The 25940-nt window shown below is 29.6% G+C and overlaps 1 protein-coding gene across 1 annotated transcript; it reads right to left on the reverse strand.

Moving 5' to 3' along the window:
- Positions 1-6744: 6744 nt before the first annotated feature.
- On the reverse strand, positions 6745-7347 carry LOC139426876 (uncharacterized). Its single transcript, XM_071186996.1, has one exon. The coding sequence runs from the start codon at positions 7345-7347 to the stop codon at positions 6745-6747; it is 603 nt and encodes a 200-aa protein (XP_071043097.1).
- Positions 7348-25940: the final 18593 nt, after the last annotated feature.

Raw genomic sequence — 25940 nt, forward strand, 5'->3', positions numbered from 1 at the left:
TCTTAAAGAGGAGACACATTGTTAGCTATATCTTCTAGTCATGATTTTTTTAAAAAAGATGTGATTTGCGTTTAATAATTTATTCAAAGAACTTTTCTAGAAATCTTTCTCTCGCTATACATTACGTGAAAAACGATTTTAAAACTTCCAGCTGTTTTAACAATGTTTTCGATAACATTTAGTTCTTGATTTTCCTCTTGATTAATATTGTTTTAAAATTTAACGAATATATGCAGGTTTTCTAAATTAAAATGAAAAATTAACACAAATTAAGTTTTTTTGTTATTTTCTGGTGCATAATGTTTTTATCTGTAGAATTGTGTATAGTGTGAGCATATTAAATATGAGTGAATCTTATGAAAAAGTTTATTTCTGAAATTAATCTAAGTGAAACATATGCCGAAATAAGACATTAATGTTTTCACAATTATCTTTGTAACATACATATTTATATGTTGTTCTGAAATTAAGCAATTTTCGGAGAGGGCATTTAAAGAGAGAGAGCTAAAAAGACAATGGTCGCAATATCCTTTCAAAAATAAAATAGATAGTTACGAATTTTTAAGATAATTATAATTTTTAATAGATAATTATGAATTTTTAAGATAATTATAATTTTTAATAGATAATTATGAATTTTTAATAAGATAATTTCGAATTTTAATGATGAATATAAGATAATTATGAATTTTTTCTTTAAAAAATTGTAGTAAAAGTTAACTACAATTTTCTAACTTTTTATAATATTTTAACTGCATCGTCATATTAACAAATCAAAAATAAAGAAATAATTAGTTCAAAATGGTGTTCTTAAATTAAGTAAGCTCCAAAAATTAAATATTTTGTTATCTTTAATTAAATAAAAGAATTATTTCAGTGTAAATTGCCAAGTACTTTACATTTTTTTTTTTTGGAAAAGAGATACTCTATTTCTTCCAATTCTCTCAAAAATGCATTTTTTCAATTGCAATAAAATTGCTTAATTCAATTAATTTTAAAATCTTTTTTCCTAAATTATGTTTTTTCAAAATTATATAAACATTACATAAACAAAATTATACAATACTTAAAAGTAATTTTCATTTTTATGCAAAATACTTAAAATTTTTCTTTTAAAAATGTTAGATTGTTTCATTTCTTATTGTTTTAGATTTATGACAAAAACTGAATCTATTTCTTTTGAAAAAAAAAATAAATAAATCCCAAACACAGTTGACCAGTAATAAAAATGTATTGAGATACTACAAATAAATTTTCATGGAATTCTATTTTTAAGTTTCTGTACATATTTCGTGTTTTATTTAATATTTTAATTATTATTTCGATGATGTTAATTTTCAGCTTACTTTGTTCAGATATTAATTAACAATAGAAAGTATTATTTAAACAAAATACAAGCACATAGGAATTTAAAAGTATAAAGACAAATCATTTATTGAATAAATTTATTTTTGAAGAAGATTTTACCGATTTCCTTTTCAAGTTAAATCTCTTTTATATCTTTCGAATAAATAATAAGCACTTTGACTCCCAGTCCATAGCTCATTATCGTCCTCTTGAGGCAATTTTAATTACTCATTTTAAGCAAAGGCCACAAGCGAAACTAATCAAAATAAGCAGACTTTTAACATAAGATAGTGAGAGTTTAAAAAGTTAGAAAAAGAAACATTTTTGTTAGAAAGCTCGAAATTGATAAGCTGCACTTGGGCATAGGGATTACTTCTAATAATTAACATTTCGAATAGATTTAGATTTTTTTTCCCAACACAAGCTTGCGTAAAATCGTAACTAATATTTCCCTAAAACATTTTAATGCTTTGAATAAGAGTAATACTAAGAAACATCCCTCCCCGCAGTTTCATGTTGTATTATGCTTACGTAACTTAAATATTTTTGTTGCTGATTTGATATTGCAATCTGTTTCTCTCTAAAAGCTACAGTTTTAATGCAATTTAATAAAATATATTTTTAATCAATCGACATTGTTTTTAAAAAAATTCACCTGAAAGTCTCTTGCTACCAGTATGAAAAGTGATCCTACAACAATCTTTTTCATGACAATGCTCGCAAGCATACTTAGTACCAAAAAACTGCAAAATTAATTAATTAGATTAAGGAAATGGGACACTATTTCCGCCATTTCATAAAAACTGAATTTTATATACGCAATTTGGGCAACTATTTTAAGATGTTTACCAAGAAGCAGGACAGTAGTTCGCTTACTAAAAATCACTCAGTTTCTATATTTGACAGTTTTGATTTTTTCCCCCACATCTTTCCAAGCATCGTTTAAGATCAACATCGTTCAACTGTATGAGCAAGTGCTGAGGAAATATACCTATAAGAGAGTTTTTACGAGTGTGATAGTTTATTTCTATAGTAGAAATGCAATGATATCTTATTTGTATCACTTTCTGTTAGTTTTTGCTGAAGCACTTTTTTATCGTTAATTTTGGCGACTTTTTAAAATTGAAAGTAATCATGTTGAATTGCTTAGTTAGAATATAACACCAAATGAATAATTGACAAATATAAATTAAATGCTCTAATTGCATTTGTTTCACAGTTAGCTGGATACTGTAATTTTTCCACTTAAAATATATACTTATAAGCAGCTTCAAAATATAAGGTCTAATTACTAACCATATCACTATCATATATTATATAAATAATAAAATTATAGCAATATATTTCAGTCTTTGTTAGTTCTCAGAAGTACTGAAACTAAAATAAGCGAAAAAAAGCTGTAATAAAATTATAAACCCTAAATAATATTTTCAAATAATTCACTCTTCATGTGATTTTTTTTAAACAAATATAAATTTTTTATGTAGAAGAACATAAAAGTATATATCGCACCCCGGCAAGAAAAGTGACGCAAGTAAAAAAAAACAGCAATTTTGAGGTTATGTCAATAAAAAATATGTATGAAGTGCTCCATCAAGCTCGAAGGATGTCTCTCTTGAAATTGTGTTATTTCAGAATAAGTTTTATAGTAATCTTTAAGTTGAATTTTCTCAAATACTGTTTATCGACTTGTGTCACTTTTCTTGCCGGGATGCGATATATTTATATCTTTATTTATAACATGGAACATCAATTCATACAGAATTACAAACGTTTTTTAAATAAAATAGACCTGTTGCTCTTTCTAAAAGCCACATATTTTTCCAATAAATTTTATAAAATAATAAATAAATGCAAAAAAAAATTTCACAAATCAAACAGCTTTATTTTTTCAAACAGCTTTATTTATTTTTGTATGTAGTCCTGGCGACAAGTCTTTTCTTTGTTATGTCTCGTAAAGGGACATATATATTTTCTTCGTTTCTTTTTCCTCTGGTTACAGCATTAATGTTTTAGGGTATAAATTTTAATTTTAAAAAGGCAAATCGTTAAAAAAATGTAAATTATTTTGCCTACTGTTAAGTTATCCTTTTAAGTGTTGGCTAAATGGCTTAATTTTAGAACATTTTCAATACCAAAACCTTGAGTTTTACTATACAACTACTTTTTAAAATCTATTCCAAAGACAATACAAGTAGGCAGCTATGAAATATCAATAAAAAAATATGATTCTTAAAGCTATCGTTAAGCCTTAAATAAACATTAAATTATTGTAACATTTTTTAAATAATAAGTTTTTTAAAAATAAGTAATACTCGTAGCTACTAGATTTGTATGCTTTTTTATCAATAATAATTCCCAGTGGTCGAACACTTTTCTTGGTCTAGTTCATGTAATGTAAAATACACTTAACCACTATAATTAAAGTATAAACAACATAAATTTATCTTTATTTAAAATTTATCTTTAAATCGTGATTATTCCCGAAAAGAGCGATTTTATTCTGTGATAATATAAAAATAGGAAATGAAATATTTTACAAATTATTTGCGATGTAAACTAATCTATACTAGTTATTTTCTGTATATATATTACGTGATGAAGGATTTTCAGCGGCTTTAACAATGTTGGCAGTTATATTAAATTTTCTCTTGAATAAAAAAAATATTTACGTTTGCTAAATTAAATTGAAGAATTAAAACAAATTAAGTTTTATCTTATTATTTGGCCCGTTTATTTTAACAGTCTCACATTGTTTTATATCCAAGCCGAACAGATTTGTTTGAACTAAAGCAATATTGACTATCTTGTATGAAATCAATACATTTCATACCCAAAGGGCATAATTGCAACATTTGGTAAAGGCAAGAAAATTACTTTAAAAAAAAGGTGGCCAGAGATTTGTTCTTCAAGATTTAATATTATCAATCGATGATAATCATCTTCAATAATAAATTTCAGTATTATTTTTTCATTGTTAAAAAAGGGGTTAGTAATCACTGGGCATGTAAACCGAACCAGTAAAGTGCACTTAAAAGTGTTGAACTGTTCTGTATTTAAAAACTTTTACTCATGTGAAATATTAGTTTATGTGAACAAGGAGTTACAGCGTCCTCCCAAAACTAAAAAAACTAGTAGTAAAATTTCAAAACAAATATTTAAAAATCCACTGTTTTTTTTAATATTTCTGTTGGAAAATCTCTGCGAAATTTTGTTTCCGTAATATTAATCGGTAAATTGAAAAGATTAAACAGTGAGTTTTCAGATATTCGTTTAGAGACTTTACTACCGCCTTTTTTTGTTTTAATAGGACGCTGGTATACTTAATTATATTGCACTATACAGATTGTATTTTAAATTCTTCATTGCTTTGCCTGTATGCAAAGCTAAATTCGAATCGTATTTTCTCTTCTGTTGTCTTTAATTTAACATCGGAAACTGCTTTACACTTCTGCGAAGGTTCTTGGCTAATTAAGGGAAAAGAATTAACCATTCGTCAGCTAGTTTCAAGGTCGAAGGACATACTGTCTCCCCGCGTGTAGATTCGTTAGTTTGTCGCTTACTGCCATTTTGATAAGAGGGACGATTGCTGTTCTGAACGAATTGGTGTTCATTTTTGCAATTCGAAACTGAAGTTATTCCTTTTTAATTTCTTAAATTGACTTTTCATGATATTGTGTTTATTATTGCAAAGATACTATTATCTACATTAAAAGTTGGGTGTCAGCGAACTCAACTTTCGTACATTTAAAAATAATTATGATTCTTTACTATTAAAGAGTTAAAGGTTAATTGTAACTGATTCGTTTGAATACGAGAAAACTTAAGTGTAGGCATTGCGAGACTAACAATCTGATGTTAGCAACGGTTATTCATTAGATTATACGGTAATAGTTTCAGCAGTTTCATTTTTAAGTTTCAGAGAGAGAGAAAAAAATTAATGTTTGCTGCGAAGTGCTCTCTGAGTCTTGAGAGTAAGATGGAACGACCTGCATGCATCGCTTTTATATGCTCTTCACGGATTAATTCTAACACAACACTGTTAGCAGGTAAAAGGATTGGACATCTGAAATTCTCATTCTCATCACTATGTACCAGTTTGGTCTTTACTCTCAGAATATCACTTTTATCTCGAAAAGCTTGTATTTTGGCTAGAAATTTATCATCTTGGAAATGCGTTGTTTGCATTGACTTAAAAATCACACTTTCTGCCTTTGTTAACTCCTCACAGATTAAATTTCCCTTTAACTTATCCTGATGTGAAACGTTGTGGACAAACGTAGGATCCAAGCGACTACTCTTACATTTCTGCTATATGTTGAAAAGTAATTACAGCATATTTCCGTAACTTCAATATTTACCATGGAGATAACTACTTGTTTTCTTTTTTCCAAATTTACTTCCTCTTCATTAATGGAAATTTCGTCAGCTGCTTCAGGCCATTCCATGTGGAAAAGATATAGCCAGCTGGGGCCCTCCCACCATTTCGAATTGCCAAGTTGTTTAGCAGAGCAACCTCTACTTGGTAAGTCTGCGGGATTCATAGATCCGGGCAAATGCCTCCATGCTTTTACTGGAGTCAATTTCCTGATTTCTTGAACTCAATTTTCCACAAATACACCCCATGTGTCTTCTCTTTTAAGCCAAGTTAATACAGTTGTTGAGTCTGTCCAGAAATGAACTTTGTGCGTCTGAAACTGTTTTACTATTACAATAGATAGACGAGCTGCAATTGTGGCATCAAGAAGTTCAAGTCGAGCAATCGTTGTTTCCTTTTTTCCGCTAGGTGCGATTCTTGCTTTACTCTGTAATTAACAGAGTATCACTTTGTCTATTCCACTTCATTCCCAGAATATTGGTCTCACTAGAATTAGGTTCTGATGGGTTAGTAGACTCCCACCCTCGTAAATCAAATTGTCTTTCAGCCATAATATTAGTAGCAACTTCTATGAATTGTTTCAGCTCTGATTCAGTTTTCACGCTTGTGAGGCAATTATCTACATAAAAACTGCATATTAGTTCCTGTATAATCTCTTTGGGGTATTTTTCATTCCCTCCCATTGCTTATTCTAGTTTATTATTCAAATGGTATTGAATAGTGGCTCCTAGCAAAAACGGACTACAAGAAACGCCAAACACAACTCTTCGATGACGAAAATGTTTCAGCTGTCCATCTTCTCCATACCATAAGAATCGCAAGAAATTTCTATCATTTTCATAAAGACTTATTTGCAAAAAAAAACCTTACGTATATCAGCTGTTACACCAAATTAATATCTTTGAAATTTATTTATCATTGAGGGAATTACTTCTATCAAATTTAACCCTTTTTCTACACAATCATTTAAACTAGGAACTCCTTTTCTCTTAGAAGAAGCACTGAACACGGGCCTGATTTTAGTTGTGCTGCTCTCCTTTATCACAGGTCGATGAGGTTAGTAGTGACAAGGTATTCCCCATGTCTTCTTTTGGAACCTCTTCAATTATTTCCTCTTTCTCCCAGTCCTTGAACACTTCTTCATAGGCATCATACAATTTGTCGGTTTTCAACTTGCGTGTTGTCATTTGCAATCTCTTTAACGCCAAATCATAATTATCTGGCAAAGGCAAATGCCCATCAAGCCATGGCAGACTAACTATAAAACGGGCATCTCCTTCAACTTTCACTGTATTTAAGAAATGTTCCATTGAGGCTTCTTGCAGTTCCTCTCTAGATTTTTGTTCTGAAGGATCTTTTATTCCTAAAGAATCTAATCTCCACAGCTCAGAAATATCCATTTCTTTTACTAAAAGGGAAGTAACCAACATTGCGTTGCTTGACGTTAAATCATATTCAGGTGCTTTCCCTGTTAAAGTCCATCCCAGTAGTGTCTCCATTGCTACTAATCCACTGGCCAAAACACTTCTTTTTCCAGTCATGAGTTTTCCTATTACGTCAGCTCCAAGCAGAATTTGAACTGGTTGTGACTCATATCCGACGTCTGACAACTTTATATACATTTCTTCATTTTAACCAGGGTCCAAAACTAACAGGTGTTATAGTATCACAAATAGATGCTTGATCTAAAGCTTCCATGTTACAAGTCAAGTTATTCTCTGGATTCCTTAATCTAATTCTATAACACGTGTGTTCAAATTTATCTTATTATGACCACCAAACAAAGAGTGTATGAGAGTTTTTTTTCTCAAGGGCACATATTCCATCTTTTCAGTCAAATTTTTTAAAATATATGTTCTTTGTGATCCAGAATCTAAAACTGCTCTCACCACAATTTCTTTTCTATCAGATATCAGCTTTAGTTTCATAGTTTGAAGGAACACTTTCGGACCGTACGTGATGTTGAACTTGTTTATTTCAGAACTTTCACTTTTCTGCCCAGATTTATCGGGTTCACGATTTTTTGCAGCTAAAGATTCACACATTAGTACCACATGTCTTTCACCGCATATGACACATTTTATAAAAGCTTTGCACCTACGAACTGGATGTCCTTCCATTAAACAGGCAAAACAACATTGACTTTCTCTTACTATGTTCTCTCTTTCAGCTAAAGTCATATTTCGAGCGGAAAAGCAATCTGAACTTTTATGTTTCCCAGAACAAAACACACACCCTTTCTTCAAATCTTTTACATCTGTAGTCAATAGATTTGCTGCTGTTGGAAATCTTTTTGTTGGCAAATCTCTTGCTTTCTTTTTAAAGGGTTGGCGTTTTTCATAAGATCTCAAGCCAAAATCTGACATGGCCAAATTAATTCTTTCTTCACCTTCCGTTTCTGCTTTCAGAAAAGCCATGATGTTTGTTAATCGCTCTTTGGCGTCAACTGAAGCAACGCGCGAAGAACTTCGGTTTCAGGCTTTCAGAAACTCTTCTTGGAAACAAGATTCTACCACAGGGAATAGTATTGAAGCGCATTTCTCGATCGTTTCACCTAACGTTTCTAAATCTCTAAGATATGACTCTAGTTTGTCATAAAGGGACGTCATGATATCTTTTCATGCTTTTGAACGGAAACTATGAGCTTCAACAATTCCCTAACATAAACTTCGACCAAAAGGTCATCCTTGCCAAATCGGGCTTTGAGGCTATCTACTGCTTTGGTATAGTTTGCAGCTGTTGGAGGAAAGCTTTCTACAACTTCTCTAGCTCTAGATCCAACAGTTGTAGCTTGAATCAGGTATTGAAATTTGTTTTCAGGGACAATATCTGTATAGCTATTAATTTGTTCAAATTGTCCTCAAAATGGTAGCCAATCTCTTAAATCTCCACTAAATTGTCTAAGTTCTAATTTTGGCAAATTAAACTGCTTTCTGGCACTGGTTCTAATAATATTTGGCGGAGACTCACTGGTTCTTTGCGATGTAGATTTAAGTCTCGCCAACTCCAGTTCATGTTTTCTTATATTTTCTCTCTCTTCATATTCTCTTTGTCTCTCTTCATATTCTCTTTGTCTCAATTTTTCTTCATATTTCTCCTTTTGTCGTCGATCATTGACAGTAGCTACCAATACACTTGTTACAAAATCTGGATCAGCTAAATATTCTTTACTTTTCAAAATGATTGTTTTCAGATCCGATACAGTAGCTTTTGGAGGTAATACTTCGCCAATGTCTTGGGCAACAATAATAAGATCTTCCTTTTTAAATCCTTTTGATGCTAAAAACATTTTTTAAATCAGAAGTAGCGTATCAACCGTCCTGTCGCGGACGCTACAAAATGTCGTTAATAAGTTAAAATAAATAATGCGGACGCCTTTTAAATAAAATCAATCAAATGAACTACAAGTTCTATAGATGAATGACAAGAAATATAAAACTTTAATCTTTTAATAACTAATAATTTAGCATCAAAAACGGATTCTAGAAATTATAATTCTAAATTACAACAAAAAAAGAACAACAACAAAAACTATCTCAGGTTGCCACGCAACCTAAAGTGAAATTTTAAAACAAATAAATCTAAAGAAACTTAAAGGTGGCGCTTCTGTCAAATATACATAGGTTAATGACTTAAAATCTTAAACAACATCATTAACTATATCTTCGAGTCATGATCATTTTCAAATAAGGTGATTTTCTTTTCATTTCAATATTAAAATATCACACAAAGGAAACTGTCGATAAAATCTTTCTCTCGTTATACATATACGTGATGAACGATTTTAAAATTTCTGGCTGTTATAACAATGTTGATTGATAGCATATAAGTTGCTTTTGATTTTCCTCTTGATTAACAGAGTTCTAAAATTTAACGAAAATATGCAGGTTTGCTTATTAAAATGAAAAATTGACACAAAATAAAAAAAATTTTGTAATTTTCTGGTGTATTATTTTTTTTATCTGTGGAATTATGTTTATTTAATGTCTAAGCATACAATATATATATGCATCTATAGGAAATACAGCTTTTTATCAAGTGTATAAATTTCATTTCATGAAATACTTTTTTATACTGATAGAATTAATAATCTACAAACATAATATATATATATATATATATATATATATATATATATATATATATATATATATATATCGCTGGTTCACTCTGCATTCACTTGTCATGTTATTTAAATGAGAAGTGAATGCAGAAGTGTCGTTTTAGTTTTGAACCAGCGATGTATTAGTATGTATATCTATGTATGTATTATCATTGGTTAAAGAAAAAAAACTTAAAAAAAGAATTTTTTCAAAAACCTAGTTTAGCTTAATAACCTCATTGTATGTCTGTAATTTCTTTTAATTAATTTTTCGAAGGATTATCTATAATTAAAAACTTAAAAGAGTTTTTTTTTGTGAGAAAACAGAGTAGGAGCATGGCATGTTATGGCTTGAAATAACTGTAACAATTATTCGAAATATAACAAATAAAATTACCATTAGCTTGACATGTAAAGCTATAATGTAAATTCAGAAAAATGACTAAAACAAGAAAACAAATTTCGCTTTTGGTAATGGCGATGAAAATTTATGCGCTTTGTTGTCAGAGGAAAACATCAACATTATCTTGTTTGAATTTAAATCTAGAAAGCTGATCTTAATTACAATCTTCAAAAAAAAAAAAATGCGACTACATTCTTTTTACTTAGTTCTATATGTTTTTTAGATTGAAAAAGAGAAATATGCCATCGGAAATGAACTACAAACTACTGTTGAATTACTGGTATTCTCGGGTTTTCGAATGACTTAATAAACTAATAAAAATTAATATAAGCACTGTCGCTAAGTATTTACGAAATATATGAGAAAGATTAAATGTTGTCTCAAAACTTTTAATGATTTGAGGCAGCACACTGCACATAGAATCTTTGCCGCGCTAAATGTGTGTTCATTTAAGACGATGTTGGTGGGCATTATTGTAGGATTCCCTGTGTACAAAAAATAATTTAAAAACGTACAGCACGTTATGAATTGTGAACTAAAAGATTTCTTTAGTTTTTAAGTATGGGAGTGCATATGGGGCTTAAGGTCCGAAAGACATGGTTAGCAAATCCGTTTGAAAAAGGAATACACAGCGTTAAGGAAGTAATGGTAGGATCCACAAATCATTGGTTGGAATCCTAACATGATTGTAAAAAATATCAAACCCAGTCCAGCAAAAATTAAATAATAAATGCGGAATAAAACATAATATTAGTCTAGTTAAACCCTTTTGAAGGCCGTGGTAAGTATATTTACCACCACGTTTTACCACTTTTAATTTAGGTTTCCATTTTTCAATAACTTCAGCTTTCTTGAAGTGAGTTTGAGTAAAATTGGTAACCATTTGTCACTTTTAAAAAACGTATAAAAGTTATAAAATACATAAATTCCTTTTGAAGTTTGTACCATTTAAGGAATTTATTTTATAAATAAAGAAAAATAAAAGTCAATAAGTTCCTAATAGGTCATGTTAAATATATTTACCACCAAAAAAATGGCCTTTTTATAAACTAAATGAGTTTTTTTTTATATATCAATTACTGTTCTTAAAACAATTTCAATTCCAAAAATACTTTAATTTACCTTTACTAGAAATAAGTGGCCCGTTAAATGGTTAACATTCTTGACTGACTCGAGTAAATTTTCAATAAGGGTCAGCTAAAGAAACTTTTCAGTACGTAGGTGGGTAAATATGGACAGTGCGCATAATATATTTCTACGTACGTTTAAATTTTTAAAAATACATTTCTTTAGAAATATAATTAAAATATATGTACGCGTCAGGAACGCTTTTGAATTTTAATTAAATCGTATTTAAAATAAAAAAATAAATAATTATGATTGTTCAAATATAAATGAAAATGTTTAATTGATTCGAAACGTGGGTACTATTTAAACGTAGACACGTTTTAAAATTTAAATATTTCGTTTCCAATTAAAAGTTTAAAAATATAAGATTCTAACATTTTGCTTCTCATGAGAATTTTATTGGCTTGGAATAAATTAATTTAAAGTATATAGAAAAACATAATAATTAATGTTAACTATAATTCATATTGTATAAATTCATTGAAAATTAAAAGCTTGTTTTAAAGAAAATAACGTGGTTAGTAAGCTTTATTGCTACCCTATTGTAATAAAGAAATCAGTAAAAACGATGCCATTTTTAAATAAATATTTGCTTTGAGAAGAAGGATTTTCGGCGGTTTTAACAAAGTCGACAATTATATAAAATTGTTGAATTTTCTCTAGAATAAAAATACATATACGTTTACTTAATTAAATTGAGGGTTATATGGAACATGAAATATATTTATTTTATGAGTCATATGGTGTTTGATGTCAAAGCCGAACAGATATGTTTGATTGGATATCTTTTATTAAATTAATTCATTTCGTACGGAAAGGGCATAATTGCAACATTCGGTAAAGAAAAGAACACTACTTTCAAAAAGTGGCCAGAGTTTTGTTCTAAAAGATTTCATATTATTATTAATCAATGATAATAAATGTCATTACTAATAAATTAGAGCATTTTCATTCACTGTTAACAAAACTGGTAGGTAACCACTGGTTAGAAAAGTCGAACTAGTTAAGCGCTCTTCAAAGTGTTGAACTGTACCATATTTATAAAATTTAACTCATGTGTAATATTAGTTTATATGAACAATGAGTTACATAAAATGTTTTGGCAAAATTTCTTCATTTGTAACTGAATATATAGTATATTAGGCTGGCCAGCGTCCTCCCAAAACTAAAAATCTGGTAGTAAAATATCTAAACGAATATTAAAAACTTCACTGTTTTTCTTTTCTTTTAAAAATAATTTTATAAGAAAATCTCTGAGTTATTATTTTTTAGGAATATTAAATTGGAAAGGTTTAAGAGTGAGTTTTCAAACATGCGTTTAGAGATTTTACTACCGGCTTTTGTTTTAGTAGGACGCTGGTCTACTTAATTATATTGCACTACAGAGATTGTATTTTTACTCTTCACTGCTTAGTCTGCAAAGCTAAATTTGAATAAGATTTTCTCTTCTGTTCTCTTTAATTTAACATTGGAAACTGCTTTTCACTTCTGCGTAGGTTCTTGTCTAAATTAGGGAAAATAATTGACCACCAGTCTGTGCTAGTTTCAAAGTTGAATGTCATACTGTCTCCCCGCGTGTAAATTCGTTAATTTGTCGTCTACTGCCATTTTGATAAGAGTGGAGATTGCTGTTCTGAACGAATAGGTGTTTTTTGCAATTTAAAACTGAAGTTATTCCATTTCTTATGTTTGATATTTTTAATTGATTTTTTAAGATATTGTGTTTATTATTGCAAATATACTATTATCTCCATTCAAAGTTAGGTGTCAGTGAACTTAACTATTGTACATTTAAAAATAATTATGATTCTTCACTATTAAAAAGTGAAAGATAAATTGTAACTGTTTCGTTTGAATAAGAGAAAACTTAAATGTACGCATTGAGAAACTAAAACTCTGATGTCAGCAACGGTTATTCATGCGTTTATACGGTCATAGTATTAGAAGTTTCATTTTAAAGTTTCAGAAATAGAAAAAATAATTAATGCTTGCTTTGAAGTATTCTTTATACACTGGTCTTACATTTCTAAGCAACGATTATAAAACAAAGATAATGCAAGAACGAATAATTCCCTTTTTTAATCAGAGTTATTAAAATGGTTACCTGTTTTGGTTACACAAAAAAAGAATTTTTTTGACTTATAAAGTACGCAAAATCATTTGTTTAATATCATAAATACAATATTAGTTACTTGATTTAATCAAACTATTTACTTGAAGGTCATGATTAGACACTTATCCAACAAAATATTCTTCCTAGCCTGCAAAAAAAATCATTGATGTAAACAATTATTTTCAGATAATATTTTTACGTTACGTAAAGTATTGATCTAAAAATGTATTAACTTAAAAATCTAAGCAAAGTTAATTTCATTAGGAAGATATGAAAATAATGACTCTGAATTGCTAATCAAATTTTACAGCTCAGAATCTGAGTAAATTCTGTTGAAATAAATCACATTTAATTCTCTGCTACTAAGTAAAGGTTAAACAGTAATTTAAAAATTTCCAACAGAGCATGGCATTCTGTATGCCAACCAAATGTTCTCCCCTCAAAAATGTTAAAAAAAAAATGAACTTCAAATAATCCAACAGTTAAATCGATGATTAACGTTAAGGCAACTGGAAATTTTTTCGACAAAATTGTTCAAATTGTATCATTAAAGTAATTCACCATTGCATTTTTTTCAAAGAAAAATTGACATTTTTGACCGCTACCTATTTGCTTTCCAGATCATGATCGGACCACGTCCGCCCATAACGTTTTCAGTGCAGTGCGGACATTGCCCGATCCTCTAGTTCTTAGGTTAAAAGCTAGTAACTTAAGGCAAAAAACAACAGAATGTGGTAAGGAATTCATTTCAATTATTTTTTTTCTGGAAAATTAAAATATCCATGGCTATAAATTTCCAAGTACAAGAGAAAGTAACTTGAGTGCGAAAAATTTTAAATATCATGAGTTGCCTTGAGCAACAACATTATGCCAGGAGATCCTGAATACAGTTAGTCTTTATTTTGAAAACTAAACTGAAACATGAACAACTAAAAATGTGTTTCGTTTTATCTAATAACGTTACTCGTTAAATTAACCAAAATGGGCAACGAATAATTCTAAATGAATAAAAAACATTGGAATCCTTTTAACTTTATTGTTTGTGTTGGTATTTGTCTAGAAGTTTTGTCGACAATTTTGTAGTGTTGTTCAGTACTGATTAGTTGATATTTTTTCTTTCATCCAGTACGAAGAAAAGGTATACACCTAACATATTATATAATATTTAAAAATAATGTAGTAATAATTTGAATCAGAATCGTATATGAGGTAATTATGCTTTTTAGTATGGGCACAGTAGTTCTATGTTTAAAACATTTTGATTACTTTAAATACTATTATTTTTCCACTTAGTAAAATCTTTCGCAAAGACCATACAAGATGGCGTCTTTGACATATCAATCAATGAATGACAAGCAATCTTTGGGCTTTAAAAGTGATTCAACATCTTTTAAAAAAATATTAACAAACATTTTAATAAAATCTTCTTGATTTACTTATTAATTTTCGAAGCTGCTATATTTTTACGCTTTTTTGTGGATAATTCATTATTACGAATGATTGATAGAAAGGTACTTTTTTCAATTATTGAATCTTGAGTCTAGCTCATCTCATGTGTAATAAACTTTGACCAAAACAACATAAATGATATAAACAAATAATAGACTTGACAATTATCTCGATTTCAAAGTATAGATCACTCGAAATCTAAATCCGTTTCTGTACAATCACCAATAAAATCTCCTACCAAAAGTAATTTTTTTGGAATATTTTAAGAAATTGATAAATTTATTAATGTGTATTGCTATGTGTATCCGAATTCTCCTCCGTTTACTCCTGAAAAAAAATACTGTTATGATTTTCGTGCTGGGTTGTGTCGACACTTTAAAATTGTCAAGAAAACTACTAATAATATGAATAACTAAAACTACTAATAATACGACACTAATGATATGAATTCTGAAGAAAAATACCAGAGAAGATGTGCCAACTTCTTCGGCTTTTAAACAGAATAAACGAAAAAATATGATAATAATCATTTAAGGACCAAAAATTATGCTATAGTATGAAATAATTTTAGCCTTCGAGTTGTTTAATTCAAAACTTTATAGAAAATATTATCAAAGCTTGAGCTTCCGTTCTGCCAGATCTACTTATCCCCTGGCACATAAGGCCTCTAATCTCTTTTCCAGGCACCATTGTCCTGAGCCAGTCCTCTTACATTCTGCATTCATTTAGTTTTGCCTTGTACAAATCTTTGGTGCCTTAGTGTTTGCCAATTAAGTCCCTGCCATCCTCTTTTACGTTTTTAATCGATTCAAACCAAAATTTTATTTTGAAGTCTTTATAATTAATATTTAATTCAAAATTTCATAGAAAATGTAGTCAAAGTTAAAGCTTAAGCATATCTTCTACAGTTGAACACAATATTACAAATTGTAACTTATTTTTTACAATTAACATAATCTCTTTAACCTTTTTCAAAATCGAAAAAAAATATTGTAAATATTTAAAAAAAAGTTAAGTTTCAGGATAAGATAATAAAATATATTTTTTGACATTTCATGTAGTAGATATACATATTACTGGCAAAGTTTGAAATCCACTATTCTATAGAATACCTAAATCTAGCCATCGCTGTATAAATTGATTCATATTTCACACATTTCCTAGGCATTCTATCTTATTCCTGATGAGAAACCGGCAATTATGAAATACATCTCAGGTTCGTTTCGAATGTAATCAAGTGTAATTTAAAATGTCACTTAAGCCTACTATTTTATATGACAGAAGGTTAATTTAAATTTATTATTTTTATGAAAATCATAAATTTTGTTTCGTTCAACTTTCACTTTTCTTTACGTATTTTGAATTATTTTTTTTAACGGCACTCAGAATTATATTTGTATTTTTGAGGAGTTCAGTTGGCATTTATGTAATAGCCGTAACAGATTTTTTTCTTCATACTTTGTCATTCTATAGATAACCTATACAATACCCAACACTAATGGAACAAACAATATCCGTTTTTGCCATTTTTATTTTTGAATTTCTCGATAAATACTTTGCGCATTATTTTGTCATTTTCAACAAAACAAAGATGGCAACAATTTAATATAGAATCAAAATGAAGATGTATGATAGAAAAAAATTTAAATGAAGACACTAAAAAAATTGCTTAGGTCTTTTTGTCTGAATTAATTTATTTATAATTTTTATAACTTTTGTTCGGGATATTTTTCTTAAATCCAAAGTAAAAAATTTTTCTAAGTAAACAGAAACCTCTATATATAAGTTTAGTCAATCAATTCACCACAATTCGTTTTTTAAAATGCCCAATAGAGAGGATTAATAATAATTTTTACTTACCAGAAAGTTAAAACAGAAGAAAAATTCCAGTGGTGAAAACAATTTTGAAGAAATTGAAATTCATCTTGAAATAATTTCTTGATGCCTATTTAGCAATCGAAACTTTAATTTATATCCGTACTAATAGTATGGAATGATTTAAATAGTGGTACGGTGACCATATGTAAATATGAAAGTCACGACTTTTGTCGTGACTTTCATGACTGGTACTTAATCCGTTCTTAAAGAGGAGACAGACACACTGTTAACTATATCTTCTAGTCATTATTATTTAAAAAAGATGTGATTTCCATTTAATATTTTAAATATTTTTCAAAGAATTTTCTTCGAAATGTTTCTCTCGCTTTACATTACGTGAGGAACGATTTTAAAACTTCCAGCTGTTTTAACAATGTTGTCGATAGCATTTAGTTCTTGATTTTCCTCTTGATTAACAGTGTTTTAAAATTGAACGAACATATGCAGATTTACTTAAATTAAAATGAAAAATTAACACAAATTAATTTCTTTTTTTTTGTTATTTTCTGGTGTATAATGTTTTTATCTGTCGAATTGTGTATCGCCTAAGCATATTAGATATGAGTGAATCTTAAGAAAAAATATGGCTCGTAACTATATAGTTTATTTTTGAAATTTTTCTAAGTATCTAGTAACGAAATAAGATATGCGTGTTTTCACAATTATATTTGTAACATATATATATATATATATGTTACCAGTGGCGTACGCAGAATTTTTTCAAGGGGGGGGGGTCATAATTTTCAAAAATTACTAAAAGAAATTCGAGTATGTAATAAAGCACTATTATTTCCCTAATTTAGACAGCTAGACAATTTTGACTTTTTATTTAGACAACATTGTTTAGTTAAATTTTGTTTTTATTTTTTAAGTTTAAGAATATAATTTTTTTATAATAAGAGGTAAAATATTTTATTTTTATTAAGAAGTAGAAATAAATCAAGCCAGAAAAAACTACTCATACTGTAACAATAATAATAATCGTATAAATGTGAATATTCCATAGAAAATCAATGAATTTAACCAAAAAATAACTTACCTACAAATAGGGAATTAAACCAGTATACAAACACGCTAAAAATTTCTTGATTTATACAGTAATATCCAAACGACGAGGTTTTTTTTGCAAGTTCGTTTAAAATGTCTTCTACAGCTGGGGTAAATTTTCTATGAATGCTTAAGAGCGCCAATCCATTCATTCTATTATTTCCCGTTGAGTTGCGTAAATAAGTCTTCAAACGGCGTAAAGTAGAAAGGGATCTTTCGTTTGCACTTGTTGAAACAGGTAGAACGACCAATATTTCTAGGAGTTTGAAAATGTTTGGTGTTATATCTTTATTGCACATTCCAAGAGCATCCGCCGCAGTTTTTGGAACACTACCTCCGTCTTCACTAATCCTTTTTAATCTTTTATACCAGAGTTTTAGTTCAGACTTAAGGCTTTCTTTACAGGTATCCAAATCTTGAGCGTAAAATTCCACTAATGCTTCAAAAGCCTTTATATTTGAAGGTTGGCAAATGAAAGGATCAGCAGGTAGAAGACACTGAAATCCTTTCAAAATATCACGATGCGATACAAATCTTAAGTCTAATTGTGTTATAAAATTTTCTATAAATGGAATAAAAATACTAACTCTGAAATATGTTTCCGGTGTCGATGAGGGAAAACTATCGCGATTTCTCTGTCTTCCCGTTATTCTAGGGATTTGCATGGAAGTGGAAGATCCAATGCTTGTTAGCATAAGAGAAGAAGAGCTGAATATTTCAGAGAATGTTTCAGTGGCATTTTCACGCATTAATTTTAGATCTTTAATGACATCTTCTGCAAGACTCACTGCCTCTATCAAATCTATGCTTGTTTTTTGTAGGTATCTACAGAGATGGATTGTTATGGTGAAAACTTTGTAAATGCACAAAAGAGATATTACGAACTGGCAATTAGATACTGTGCACAGTAAAGAATTAGCCTGGGTAGCTGTTTCCTTATCCTTCCATTCTGATATTTTTTGTAGTGTTTCGGCGATAGACTCGGAAAGTTCCACCACAGCGGTTACTGAGTCGTATCTTTCCATCCAACGGGTTGCACATAGCTGTTTAATTTTCTCCCTCTTAGAGCTGGTTTCCATCTCCTCTATTGCTGAAGATAGGACATACTGTCTTTTTGGAGTATTTAAAAAGTTGTCTAATGTTTTAATTGTCCCTAAGCAATTTCTAATGCCAGTTATTTCGCATGCCAAATTGAGGCTATGAGCAGAGCAATGTACATAGAGTGCTGATGGGACAATACTTCTTACGTGGGCTTGTACACCATTAATTTTCCCACTCATTGATGCAGCACCACTTTTTTATATCAACTTTCATAGACTGTAATTGGTCTAATATTGTTGTTGTTATTGCTTTTCCGGTTAAGTCATGCACCGGAATGAATTGCAAAAACTGTTCGTTGATGTTAAAATTTTCTTTATCGACACATCGAACGCATAACGATAATTGCTCTATACCTGCAATATCAGTTGCTTCATCTGCAAGAATGGAAAAACAAGTTGCATCATTAATCTTGCTGACTAGTTTTTGCAGGATTAAAATAGTGCAAACCTCAATAACTTCGTTATGAAATCGAGGGCTGGTATACTGAGCATTTTTTCTGCTTGACTCAAAATGTTCTTAAGAGTCGAATCGTTCTTACTCCGGAACGAAGCAATGCCCGAAAATTTCCGTCGTTCTCTTCACCTGGTTGTTCAGCAATTATTCCCGAATCCTTATGTCCTCTTAGAGCGAGACCTTGATTTCCACAAAATAGGATGGTTTCAATGATTGGAGTAATGTTTTTTCTATTTTCTAATTTTCTTCTGCTTGCTGCACTGTCAACTTGTTCATCCACAGGTTTCATTCCAAGTAAAATATCGTTTAATGTCCCAGCAGTTTCGATCGATTTTTTGTGATAAAGACATTTCTCGTGTTCAGAAAATCGCTCTACAGCATTTTTCCAGTTGTCAAATTTTACATTGCACAGTTGGCCTAAAGGTTGCTTTCCAGAACCGGCACCACTTGGGGCGAAAAGTACACAAAGTTTGCAAAAAGCACCACCCTTAACCTCTGAATATGCAAGCCATTTCCAGCGATAAAGCCATTTGTACTGAAATTTCAATTTTCTTTTTCCTTTTTCAGGAAAAACAAATGCTGGATTGGGTTCCCAAACATTTTTAAGTATATCCCGTTTTTTATCCTCGCATGTATTATCTTCTGAAAAAAGTCCAATGTCATATGGGTGGGAAGTAACACTTTGAGGGCCGCTTTCACATTCATCAGATTCTGTTACGCTAGAAACGTTTTCTTCAACGGAAGTATCACATTTCTGTTCAACAGAAAAACTTACATTGGTACTAGATGCTGTCACCTCACTAATTTCAGGTCGTGAATTTTTCCCGAAGTAATTAAAAATTGTTAAATTCTTGCGTTTTGACATTCTAAAGATCCAAGAACAGCAAAAATATATACATATATATTGGCACAGAAATATCCGCTAAGCTACGATCTCAAAGTTTCGAGCTGGAATGAATAACTTCAACGAGCACAGTGTCTCCAAAACAAAACAGATTTAGAAACAAGCTCCGAAAGACAGACAAGCGGCAGAGATAACTCTTAGTTTGACTAACTAACTCCACTGTACTCCGTTCCCCCTTTCATATAATTTTTTTTTACCGCATCTACAAAATTCTCGAATTGTCTCAAAGACGACAGAACGTCTAGGATTCCTGACCTCGCGAATGCCAGCCAGTCTCGAAAACTATCGCGACTGGCAGGACAGAAAGGAACCAGTGATCGGAGCTCGCCCGTAACAGTATCACGTGAATTTGGTTTCAAAAGTACAACCCTATAATAGTAAATGTTTTTTCAGTATTCTGAGAAATACCGTGAGAAAAAAAGTAGGCATAAGACAAATAAAAATATATAGTCTTAAAAAATAATAGCCAGCATAATTTCTACTGAAATTTTTATTTCTGTCTGTATTATTTTGTAAATTCACTTTGTCTGAGCTCAAGAGGGGGGGGGGGGGGGTTAAACCCCTTAACCCCCCCTTGCGTACGCCCCTGTATGTTACCGTTAAAGTATATAATGTAGTTATTTCATAGAATACCTAGTTATTCCATGAAATAACTGATCATGTCCGTTAAAGTGTGTAATATGTTATTAATTTGACACTTTAACTTGTTATTCTATGAAATAACTAGGTATTATATAAATTAACTAATGAGAGACAGTTAAAGTGTAAAATAAACAATTTATCTAAAATGAAATAACTAGGTAGTCTATAAATAAACTAATGATAGACAATTAAAATGAAAAAGAAGCAATTTATCTAATTTATGCAGCGTATAAATGGTATTTATGGAAACGAACCATATAATTATTTGTTACAACAAGGATTACTAAAATGACACTTGGAATTACAAAGAACAAATTTTTCTAAAACAAAAACATTTTTTGTTGACACACTGTGTTTTACACGAACATTTTTTAAATCCCTGACCAGTAGGGGAGAATGGGGTCAATTGTAACATTTGTTACTTAACTATTTTTAACTAACAAAAAATCCAATATATTATTAGTATTAATTGACAGACGAGTAAAGTAGACTATCCTCTACTAGAAAAAAAATAAATACCTGATTTTAAATATTATTATATTAGTTATTAACAATTTTGGACAGTCGTACACTTGTTACAATTGTCCCCACTTACGGGGTCAATTGTAACAGTTCATAAATTCAACTAAAACATAGTTAATTATACATATTATCATAGTTGTGATATATTTTTTGATTGATCAAAATAGTAGTGATATTTTAGGAGTAAAAATAATAATGAGCAGAAACCTAAAGGGTTTAACTTTAAGGGATTAAAAATTTTAATTTATGCTGTGAAAGGTGACAAATAAAATAATGCACATGCAACACATTATAAATGATATAGGAAACTATTGGTGGTTCTTAAAGAGTTAAGTAATGGTTTGTAAACATAAGATTATTTATTTTCAGCAGTTACAATCGTCCCTTTACTTATTGTTACAATTGTCCCCAAGACGCCATTTCAGCTTCATTTGTAAAAAACAATGCTAGTTAATTAGCAAAACTAATCTTTTTTTTATTGAAAGGTTAATTAAGGTGTCCACTTACATATTCGGTTACTAATTTTTATTTATTTAAACAAAATTACTTTGTTATAATATAATATTCTAATACCAAAAAAAGTACTTGCGTGGCGTGAAAATATCTTTTGTGATGTAACTCTTTCAAAAGTACATAAAAATGGTTGCCATCAGGGGTGTTCATGTAGATTTATTAAATACAACTTGTGCGCCACCTAGGAACCAAATCTAGAACCCAACACTCGAAATTTTTGCTCTGTTACAATTGACCCCACTCTCCCCTACCTAAACTTTGAGCTGTAGCAACCGACCGGAGCGATATTTCTACATCCGGTAGTTCTTCGATTTTAATTAATTTTTGTTCGCAGACACTGAACTGGGATCGGGAATATAATTGTTTTATGCTGCCGTTTCTTGTGCCCAATTGGAAAAATCCTTCTTCGGTTATTTTTATGATGATAGCTAAAATAGATTTGGCATCAACTTTTCCTCTGTCAACTTCAGGCACTGGGATACGGACGGTAAACCCCACAGAGGCTTCAGAATGAGATTTATCCGACATTAATTTCATCTTTTTCGCTTGAATTTCTTAACATTTTTCTCTTTCTCTTTGAACATTAAGTTATAGATTATTTTACACTTTAACGGGCTGAAGATCGTTATTCTATGAAATAACTAGTTAAACCATGAAATACAAGAGAGTTCTACACTTTAACGGACACGATCAGTTATTTCATGGAATAACTAGGTATTCTATGAAATAACGGATTTCATACTTTAACGGTAACATATATATATATATATATATATATATATATATATATATATATATATATATATATATATATATATATATATATATATATATTGGCCAGATATTAAGCAATTGCGTTATTTGTGAAAATTAAAGAGAGAGATTTAAAATGATCTACCCAGCTTAAAAGACAAGGGTTGCAGTATCCTTTTAAAAATAAAATAGTAAAATAATTATTAAATTTTTATTTTTTTCTGATCAAAGTATAATTTTTCAACTTTTTATAATATTTTAACTGCAACGACATATTAACAATTCAACTAAAAATATTTAGTTCAAAACGGTGTTCTTTTTAAACTAAGTAACTCTAAAAATTAAATATTTTGTTATTTAATTAAATAAGACTTATTTTAGTGTAAATTGCCAACTAGTTTTCAGTGTTTTTTGGAAAAGAGAGACTCTTTTTCTTCCAATTCTCTCAAAAGTGTATTTTTTACATCACAATAAAGTTGCTTAATTCAATTAAATGCTGAAGAATTTGATGAAAGTGGTGATGACAAAGAAGATATTGCCAACTTATGTTCAGTTTCTTTTTTAGAAAACAATGGCCTTATTTCTACCAATTCTCTCAAAATTAAATTTCTTGCACACAATAAAGTTGCTTAATTCAAATAATTTTACAAACTGATATTTTAGTCTTTTTTTCCTAGAAATTGTTTTTCAGAAATGATATAAGCATTTCGTAATACTTAAAAGTAATTTTCATTTTTAAGGAAAACACTTAACACTTTTCGCTTAAAGATGTTAGATTGTTTCATTTCTTATTGCTTTAGATACAATTATTATCAAAACTGAACTTATTTCTTTTGAAAAAATAATAACACCCAAACGCAGTTGACCAGAAATAAAAATGTATTGAGATACTACAAATAAATTTTCAACTCAATTTTTAAGTTTCTGTGCATATTTCGTGTTTTGTTTATTTTTTTTAATAGTTATTATTTCGATAATAATAATTTTCAGCTAACGTAATTCGTGATTTTAATTAGCAATAGAAAATATTGCTTAAACAAAACAAGCGCATAGGAATTTGAAAGTACAAAGATAAAACATTTATTGGATAGAAATTTTTTTTAAAGAAGATTTTTACCGATTTCCAATTCAAGTTAAATCTCTTTTATATCTTTCGAATAAATAATGAGCACTTTGACTCACAGTCCGTAGCTCATTATTGTCCTCTTGAGGCAATTTTAATTACTCATTTTAAGCTAAGGCCACAAGCAAAACTAATCAAAGTGAGCAAACTTTTAAAATAAAATAGGGAGAGTTTAAAATTTAGAAAAAGAAACAACTTTGTAAGAAAGCTCGAAATTGAAAAGCAGCACTTGGGCATAGTGATTACTTATAATAATTAACATATCGAATAGATTTAGATTTTTTTCTTCCTAGCACAAGCTTGCGTAAAATCGTAACTGTTATTTCCCAAAAATATTTTAATGCTTTGAATAAAAGTAATACTAAGGAACATTCTCCCCCCCCCTCAGTTTTATGTTGTATTACGTAACTTTAATATTTTTGCGGCCCTGATCGATATTGCAATCGGCTTCTCTTTAAAAGCTACAGTTTTAATGCAATTTAATAAAATATATTTTTAATCGGCATTTTTAAAAAATAAAATTCACCTGAAAGTCTCTTGCTACTTATTATGAAAAGTGATCATACAAGTATATTTGCCACGCAATGCTCGGCCGCATACGTCGCACAAAAAATTTCAAAATTAATTAATTAGGTTAAGGAAATGAGACACTGTTTATATCATTTGATAAAAGCAGAATTTTTTATATGCTATATTGGCAACTATTTTAAGATGTTTTCAAAGAAGCCGGACAGTTTGCTTGGAAAAAAAATCACTCAGTTTCTATATTTGACAGTTGACAGTTTTGATTTTTTTTCTTCCCATGTGTCCAAAGATCGTTCAAGATCAATTGTATGAGCAAGTGCTGAGGAAATATACCTATAAGAGAGTTATTACGAGTGTGTATTTTTCAGTATCTCTATATAACATAAAATCATAGAAGTCTGACCTCGTTTTCCATTGTTGTCGGCGCATTTTTATTGGCTGGAAAATCACGTGGTTGGATCCAGTTTCCCCCCCCATTCAATTCCATATTGTTTAGGTTGTCATCAGCATAAAATTAACAAAAGTCGTAAAGGTATTGTTTTCCTTTAAATATTTTTGTATCCATAATTTAAAGTTATTTTTCAGTACTGTTATTATTAGTGAAAATTTTAAATTATGGTTGTGAACTCATCAAATTTGTTTGAACAATATAATGTATTAAGAATATAAATGTCATTTTTAAAAAATGATAATTAAAAAATCACTTCTGTTCACCAAGAGATCTAAATGTTTATAATACTAATAGATAGTAATATTTGGAAGTGGGAAGTAGAGGCGCAAGAGCGTAAGTAAACAGAAATCCTTTTAGTACAAAGATGTTAAGTGAATATTTTTAATTTTAGTAGAAAAACTGTTATTAAAAATTATTGCGAAGCAATCATCGGAGATGGTGAGCGGTAGCGAACAGGGGGCTTGGCCCCCTAGTATTTTTATAATCGCAGTGAAACTCGATTTAATATAGTACAAAGGCAACGATAGCTTCTTTATCGTTAATTTTGGCGACTTTTTAAAATAAAAAATAATCATGTTGAATTGCTTAATTAGAATATAACATCAAATAAATAATTGAGAAGGAGAAATTAAATTCCCGAATTCCATTTGTTCTACTTCGCTGGATACTGTAATTATATATACTTATACGCAGCTTTAAAATGTAAGCTCTAATTACTAACCATATCACTATCATATATTATATAAATAATAAAAGTATTTGTTAGTTCTGAGAAGTACTGAAACTAAAATAAGCGAATAAAAGCTGTAATAAAATTATAAACCTTAAATAATTTGTTCAAATAATTCACTCTTCATGTGATTTATTTTGAACAAATATAAATTTTTTATGTAGAAGAACACAAAAGTATATATCACACCCCGGCGAGAAAAGTGACACAAGTCAAAAAACAGCAATTTCGAGGTAATGTCAATAAAAAATATGTATGAAGTTCTCCATCAAGCTCAAAGGATGTCTTATCTCTAAATTGTGCTATTTTAGAATAAGTTTTATAATATTGTTTAAGTTGAATTTTCTCAAATGCCGTTTTTTGACTTGTGTCACTTTT

Source organism: Parasteatoda tepidariorum, chromosome 9 (genome assembly GCF_982258835.1).
Source record: "Parasteatoda tepidariorum strain Cologne lab strain chromosome 9, Ptep-v5.0, whole genome shotgun sequence".
In the NCBI taxonomy this organism is placed as follows: domain Eukaryota; kingdom Metazoa; phylum Arthropoda; class Arachnida; order Araneae; family Theridiidae; genus Parasteatoda; species Parasteatoda tepidariorum.

Excerpts from the sequence above, each read along its gene's own strand:
- LOC139426876 (XM_071186996.1), bottom strand. The coding sequence starts at position 7,347 with ATGTATATAAAGTTGTCAGACGTCGGATATGAGTCACAACCAGTTCAA.